General features: G+C 46.6%; 1 protein-coding gene across 2 annotated transcripts in view; it reads right to left on the bottom strand.

Annotated features, from left to right (window-relative positions):
• Positions 1 to 721: 721 nt before the first annotated feature.
• The window catches only part of LOC121536846 (protein dopey-2), a 52,098-nt gene continuing 45,219 nt past the window's right edge, over positions 722 to 7,600 (bottom strand). For both annotated transcript variants that reach the window (XM_041844442.2, XM_041844443.2), the window contains exons 24-36: positions 7,503 to 7,558; positions 7,289 to 7,393; positions 6,872 to 6,938; positions 6,447 to 6,603; positions 4,963 to 5,054; positions 4,622 to 4,881; positions 4,421 to 4,482; positions 4,213 to 4,341; positions 3,646 to 3,782; positions 3,122 to 3,177; positions 2,800 to 2,940; positions 2,555 to 2,687; positions 722 to 2,424 (exon numbers count right to left, since the gene is read on the bottom strand). In XM_041844442.2, the coding sequence (XP_041700376.2) occupies positions 2,173 to 2,424; positions 2,555 to 2,687; positions 2,800 to 2,940; positions 3,122 to 3,177; positions 3,646 to 3,782; positions 4,213 to 4,341; positions 4,421 to 4,482; positions 4,622 to 4,881; positions 4,963 to 5,054; positions 6,447 to 6,603; positions 6,872 to 6,938; positions 7,289 to 7,393; positions 7,503 to 7,558 (1,647 nt within the window). In that variant the 3' untranslated portion in view covers positions 722 to 2,172. The remainder of the gene's footprint in view (positions 2,425 to 2,554; positions 2,688 to 2,799; positions 2,941 to 3,121; positions 3,178 to 3,645; positions 3,783 to 4,212; positions 4,342 to 4,420; positions 4,483 to 4,621; positions 4,882 to 4,962; positions 5,055 to 6,446; positions 6,604 to 6,871; positions 6,939 to 7,288; positions 7,394 to 7,502; positions 7,559 to 7,600) is intronic.

Here is a 7,600-nt window from a genome sequence, read left to right as displayed (position 1 = left end):
AACCGGCGCAGGATATGCTCGACCGAGGAGGCGTACTGGAGACCAGGAGCGTTGAGCCGGCACACCCCGTCCTGGCTGGATGCCCATTTTCGCACGGCACGTGCGTGGCGCTAGCACTGGACTGTGCCGGCTCACTGGCGACACAGTGCGTAGCTCCGCATAACACGGAGCCTGCACGGTCACACGCTTCCTAGCGTGAGTACGGGGAGTTGGCTCTGCTCAGAACCCAGGCTCCGCCAACCACCCCGTGTACCACCCCCAACATTTTCTTGGGGCTGCTTCTCGGCCCTTCGTTGTGACCGCGTTCTCTTGGGTCGCCGTTTCTCCTCTCCTGCCTGGGCTTCCTCCTTCGCCCAGGGTCCTCTATCGGCTACTCTCTCCTTCTCCACCCTCATCCCTTTCAGGGCCTCCATCTGCTTGGCCAGATCCTCTCTTATATCCCCCCAAGTCCATGATCTCTGCTCCACTACCTGTGTCCAGGGTGTCTGCTGCTCTTGGGCACACTGCTTGGTCCGTGTTTGGTGGGATCTTCTGTCACGATCGTTGAGAGACGGGTCAGACCAAGGTGCAGCGTGGTATGCGAACATGTTTATTCAATCAAATAAACATTAAACAAAACAAGAAACAACGTAACGTGAAGTCCTCAGGCTAAACACATACGAGTCTAACACAGAACAAGATCCCACAACAACGGTAGGCAAACAGGCTACTTAAGTATGATCCCCAATCAGAGACAACGAGCGACAGCTGTCTCTGATTGGGAATCACACCCGGCCAAACATAGAAAACCAATACCTAGATTCTACACATAGAAAACATCACATAGATTCACACACCCTGACTCAACATACAAGAGTTCCATACGTCAGGGCGTGACAAGTAAGTTGAGATCCTGACTGAGTTCCACAACAAACATATTGTTGGTGGGTCGGGGGCCCCCGGGCTAAGTGACTGCTTATGCCTGGAACCAGCCCTGTGATGAGTATTGCCATACTCTGCCTACTGCCATAATCAGTTTAATATCTAATTATTAGTGTGCATTTAAACTTACTCAACCCCCGATAGCAAAAAACTAACATTTGAGAGAACCAATCAAACCCATTGCACAATTCCTGAGCGAATATTGCATTAACGGCCTCCTTTCCAGACCAGTGTGGTAAAGTTATAACACCTGCATACTTATGTTATTGACTCTTAGGGTTAGGTCTCTGAGATTATCAAGCAAACATACACAATATAAGTTGAGCTCCATTTATTGAATCATTATTAAATGTTGGTTTTTATTTACAGATTTATATAATATTTATTATATATTAATTCTGATATTAATCATTTTTAGGAGGCCAGATATTCACATAATTTAGTTAAGCATTCACATGAAGAATAAAACAATGATGGGTGGTAAATCCAAACATTCCCCAGAACACTTAAAAACAGACACAAGTGGAAGAGTTCCCTTGAATAAAATAACAAAATGACACGCAAGTTATTTTACTTATATTAGATATCTAGAGGTTTTGCCGTGTACACAAATCACACTCAATAATTTACCCACAAATAAAACTGCAACATCATGATTGATGACCAGCAGAGCTTTTTAAACATTAAAAACCAACCATCCTCTACTAAGAGCCTTAGAGGTCCCATAGTCACTGACCAGCAGGTATACTCACCTACTCCTGTCTCATTGGAATACATTACATTCTGACAGTCAGAACAGGTTTATGGAGCGATGGAATGGATTCAGTAGTCAGTACTGCTGTCACTCCCTTTGTTACAGTGGTGCTTCTTTTACAACCAGTGTCACCTCTAAAAGCTACTGTAGGTAGTATCAGTATTACTCTTACTTTAAGTCAGCACATTCAGACTTGTACTCAGAGAGCCCAATAACTACCACTCCGTTCCAGTTTGTGTCAGTTAATTCTAGATTATTTTAGAGTACCGGTATATCAAATGTAGAATATCCTACATAGACATGGAGTGTTCAGACTCAACTAGGTAAAGTAAACAATTCAATATTTAAAAGAACATCCCAAAAGATTCCAATTTAGCTGGCATACGCCTACAATACAACATCGCTTTCAGTGATTGTGCCCATTCTAAAACATTCCATTTCTATAGTTCCAGTTCTCATTTCCTCAGCGTTCTAAGCGTTAGAACCTTGGTGGAGATCTAACTCTCCATGGAGTCCAGGAACTCTCCCTCAGTGATGTGCTCCAGTCTCTTCAGGACTTGGTGGGCGCTGGCTGTGGGGTAGTCTGCCACAGGGTAGTCTGCAGGGCTGCTGGGTGAAGTGCCCTGGAAGGAACAGCAGAGTGTACGGAGGAAGGGAACCAGCTGGGTGATGGAGGAAAGAGAGCGACGGGTGAGGAGGGGGAACTCCAGACGCTCCGTAGACGACTCCTCGTACAGCTCGTTCAGCGCCTGGAATTACAGGACATGACATGACATCAACAGAATGGGACGAGCGGACCGCATAATTGAGTCAGGTCGTTATCATGGTGAATATAAGGACATGTTCTCTTGCTCTATAGTGGTGTGTGCGTTCTCTTACCCCATAGCGTTGGTGTAGTGCCTCTAGTACTTTGACAACATGGGGTTTGCACTCCTGCTCTCCCTCCAGGAGACTATTTTCTGGGCCACTGTAGCGGCTCATATCCACCTCTGGAACAAAGGCCCAGCGATACCTAGTCACACACACACACGCACATGAGCAGAGAACATTTCATTTAATTGTAATCATGCTAAGCACACCCTTTATAGATGCTAAGCTGATATTAAGCAGGGTGAGGCTCTCACATCTGAAAGAGGGGCATCTTCTCTGGGGGGAAGGCCAGGGCGGTGTCCAGGAACTTGCAGGCAGACAGGTACATGTCCAACTCTGGCCGGGGAAATGTCAATGACCCATTCCCCATGGCCCCACGCACCACTTTAGTCAACCTGACACAGAGAAGAAAAGAGGAAGGAGAACAGAGAAAAATACATTAGACAATTTAATGAAACATGGTTGTGATATTCACATGAGAGACTGTCTCATACATATTAGAGAGATGGACAGATACATTGATGTGTCTACAGTACATGTAGATAAATTGAGTAGACTGAGTAATCATGGACTCACTTGGACACCTCTTTTTCTTCCGACAAGGCTTTCTCCAGACGAACAAATGTGCGAATCTGACAAACAGAGAGCAGAGACACCATTAGAAGACAGGACTGGACAAACACTTCCAAACGCTGTTTCTTTTGACATGCCACCTCCCTGCTGAAAACAATGTATGTAGCTACAGTGTATACATGCATTGAAATTAGGAAATTAGGACTGTGATGATACCAGTATCGCAATATTTTTTCCATGGCAAAAAAGAAAACACAAAGCAGACAAAACTCTTTGGTCGTTTAAAAACCTGCTGTATGTAAAATATTGTGTGATATAGCTTGGAAAATAAACAAATGTGACTGGATGACAACATAATGATGTTTGTTTCAAACAATAGGGCTGTTTTCCTAAAGGAGTTAAATCCGCTTTGTGATTTGTTTCCTTGCCATGATATACTAACAAGTATTGCGATACTGGTATCCTCCTGGCCCTGCAGGAAATCAGTGACAGGAAGTGATGTCATCAGGGTGGGGGTTGTTCCTCACCAGTTCTGTCACCATGATTGGCCAGAGGGAGGTGAGGTGCTGGGGGGAGATCCGCAGCATAAGAACACGGAACGTCAGAAACATCTGAGCAGAAACGGAGGACGTCTGACCAATACGCAGAGCCTCTGTCAGCCGCTCTGAGGGAGAGGAGGAGGAGGAGGAGGAGAGAGGATAGGACACCAGTATTACATTATACTGTACATTAATAATTAATATTGGCCTGATAAAATGTTAATCAATGTCACACTCTCACATTATCTATCAAATGTTTATTTTCCAAAATGTGATGGTCTACACCAGTAGTTCTCAGTCCTGGTCCTGGTCCTGGGGACTCATAGGGGTGCACATTTTTGTTTTTGCCCTAGCGCTCACACACTTCATTCAACTAATCATGTCCTCATCAAGCCTTTGATTATTTAAATCAGGTGTTTGAGTGCTAGGGCAAAAACTAAAAAAGTGCATCCATTTGGGTCCCCAGGACCAGGATTGAGAAACACTGGTCTCCACACTTTGTCAATACACACACAAAGAATACTAAATACACAGAAACACAAGAAGCACACCCACCTTGGATGAGGGGCAGGTAGAGGTGGTACTGGTCTAACTCTCCACTGAACATGGCAAAGGCCTGACGCTTCAGTAACATGGGCTTCTGCTCTACACTGGGAAACAGCTTCAGAGAACTGCTCTGCATGCCTGCAACACACACACACAGTTAACACACGTACAAATGCACGCACGCACGCACACGCACACACACACCCACTCTACTTACTCATGAGGTCTTTGAACATGGTCTTCTCATGGGTCAGCAGGTGGTCAATGATGGATCTCCAGCTAAAGAAAACAGAGGTCAAGAGAGGTCAAACACAGTCGTTTTCTTTTAACAATTTATTTGATAATATTGATTTGTCAATATTTACATGGCACGCATGCACGCACTCACACACAAGCACATGCACAAACACAATCTTACTGGGGGGCACAGGAGACGTCCATGGTGAAGAACAGGGGATCCATGTAGAGTTCGAAGGCCTCTTTCCTCCAGGCCCTCTTGGTGTAGGCGTACCCACTCAGATTGCTCAGGAGCTGGGCACCCGCACTGAAACTGGGCATGTTGTAGGCACTGTGGTTCTTCAGGTAGGGGAAGACGTAGTACATGAGGCGAGAGATGAGAGGGACGGCTTTCTCCTTCTCATCACTGCGATACACCATGTCCAGGAGAGGGGCTAGAACCTACAGAGGAGGATGGTCTGTCAGACACAGAAACATATACATAGGCGTGAGAGCCATAGGTGCACAGATCTGCACACTTACCTCTGCCAATAGCGCTAGAGCTTGTACACTGTACACAGAGGGGGCTGAGGAAGACACCATAGTGCTGGCCTGAGCTTCAGAGTCTGGAGAAACTGAGAAAAGAGAGTAGAAAAGGAAAGAGGGAGATGGGAACAGAAGGGAGTTGTTACTCATGAATATGTACGACTTTCTTCTCCAGTGCCTGCCCTGAGGGCCGACCCAAGGTTTAAACTCCTCAGGGTAGTGGGAAGTATGTCCATCTCCTGGGTGCACTGCTCCCAGCGGCGCTGCAGGGTGCTTAGTTCCACTAAAGTTGACATGGGTAACACCAGAGGAGAGGCACTTTTGTGAGAAGAGTGTCCTTCTTCACTGGACCACTATGCTGGGGGACATAGTGAGGATGTGCTGTGTTTCCATGGTTACAGTATAAGTCTGTGGTCTCTCTCAATCTACTCTAATGTAGACCTGAAGAGAGCGGAGGAGAGGATCGAGAGGAGAGGAGACTGTTGGTCGAGGTGGGCCCTCTTGCTTTTCTTAACTAATGATGTGGAACGTACATTAGATGCCAGGGTTTGGTTGCCATGGTTACTGAGGAGCATGCCCTGAGGGTTTTGGACAGGGGTGTCAAACTCATTCCATGGAGGGCTTAGTGTCTGTGGGTTTTTGGTATTTCCTTTCAATTAAAACCTAGACAACCAGGTGTGGGGAGTTCTTTACTAATTATTGACCTTAATGCATCAATCAAGTACAAGGGAGGAGCAAAAACCCGCAGACCAGCGCTTCCCAAACTCGGTCCTCGGGACCCCAAGGGGTGCGCACGTTTAGTTTTTTGCCCTAACACTAGACAACTGATTAAAACTATCAAAGCTTGATGATTAGTTGATTATTTAACAAAACCCAAAATGTGCACCCCTTGGGGTCCCGAGGACTGAGTTTGAGAAACCCTGCCGCAGACACTAGGCCCCCCGTGGAATGAATTTGACATGTGGTTAAGCCTAATTTACAAATTTTTTACATTTTTATTTTTAGTCATTTAGCAGACGCTCTTATCCAGAGCGACTTACAGTTTATTTTTTCATACTGGCCCCCCTTGGGAATCGAACCCACAACCCTGGCGTTGCAAACGCCATGCTCTACCAACTGAGCTACATCCCTGCCGGCCATTCCCTCCCCTACCCTGGACGACGCTGGGCCAATTGTGCGCCGCCCCATGGGTCTCCCGGTCACGGCCGGCTACGACAGAGCCTGGATTCGAACCAGGATCTCTAGTGGCACAGCTAGCACTGCGATGCAGTGCCTTAGACCACTGCGCTTCAATCGAACGTCAATTGAACGTCCACTTCCATCCGCAGCTCCTTGGAAAAGTGTCCTGGAAAAGTGCAGACATGTACGGACAGGAGTGGACGTTCGATATTGCACCTAGAAGCACAAGGTGTAAATTAGGCTTCAGTCTGTTCCTGATAGAAGCCAGGGATGTCTCCAGGTGTGTGTGTGTGTGTGGTTACCATAGAGGACCAGGTCCAGTTCGTCGGATGGCTCCTCGGTCTCAGGACACACCTGTGGCTGGTTCTTGACCTCCAGGTTGCGGCTGAGCCAGCTGGTCTGCTCCAGAGACGACCCAGCCACCCCGCCCACTGCCTCCAGGATCTTCTGGGTCACCTCCTACAGGACATCACCATGGTAACCATCATTATCATGCATCTAACACTGTACCCTCTCAATCTCACACTAAAGCTTAATTTAGGCCTTTCGCTTTAATTAAAAGTCCGGTCAGCCCACACATTTCGGTGTGGACATGAGTGGACGTTGGATATTGCATCATTTCATTCAGTGGACCGAGCGGATGGCGTGGAAGAGGAAGGTGTAAATTAGGCTACAGCTGGGGTACTGGGGTATGTACTAGGGTATGCTACTGTGCTCCATGTCTTACCTGCATGTCCCTGGTGTCCTTCTTACTGTCCAGGTTGGACAGCCGGTTTACAAAGTCATTGAGGATCCTGTGGTAGGAGTGGAGAAAGATGACTGTACAGTTATGGATTGGTAGACTAGAGTGCAATAATATCTTGTTGATTCTGATACAGTATCAAACCAAAGCATGTCTATTGATGTGGGATGTACTACTTATGTTTGGAAATAACATTTACATTGTTTCAAACAACAGAGAGTGTTATGCTGGGAACAATGTCTACAGTAACAAATCAGTATGACCATTAGACTGTAAGTCGCTTCGGATAAAAGCTAAATGGCATATGTTATGTGATCAACGACTGAGAACGGTTTCTGGACATTGGACATCAAGAGAACATTTTAGTACATGTGTCAGACAGATAAGAAGTTGATGACTAACCCCAGCAGCAGGAAGTGTCCGGGCGGGGCCAGGTTGAGCTGCACAGATTCTCTGAGGAGACTGAGGAGGGGCGCCACGTTCTCCATGAGCGCCTGAGCTGGAATACTACCACACACACAGAGAGGAGGGGGGTGAAACATTGTTAAATAATATCACATGTAGGCAAGAACTGAAGTGTATTACTAATCTCTGTGTTGATGTCGTTGTTTGTTACCTCTGGGTGTAGGCATAGCTGAACTGTAGCATGGGGGTGTCCACCAGGGTGGACTTCTGCCACAGACGAAAAAGAGACAAAAGGGTTACATCAACTAT

Source organism: Coregonus clupeaformis, chromosome 23 (assembly GCF_020615455.1).
Source record: "Coregonus clupeaformis isolate EN_2021a chromosome 23, ASM2061545v1, whole genome shotgun sequence".
Lineage (NCBI taxonomy): Eukaryota > Metazoa > Chordata > Actinopteri > Salmoniformes > Salmonidae > Coregonus > Coregonus clupeaformis.
Note: the sequence above shows the minus strand (reverse complement) of the source record. Positions and strands in the feature narration are given on the sequence as shown.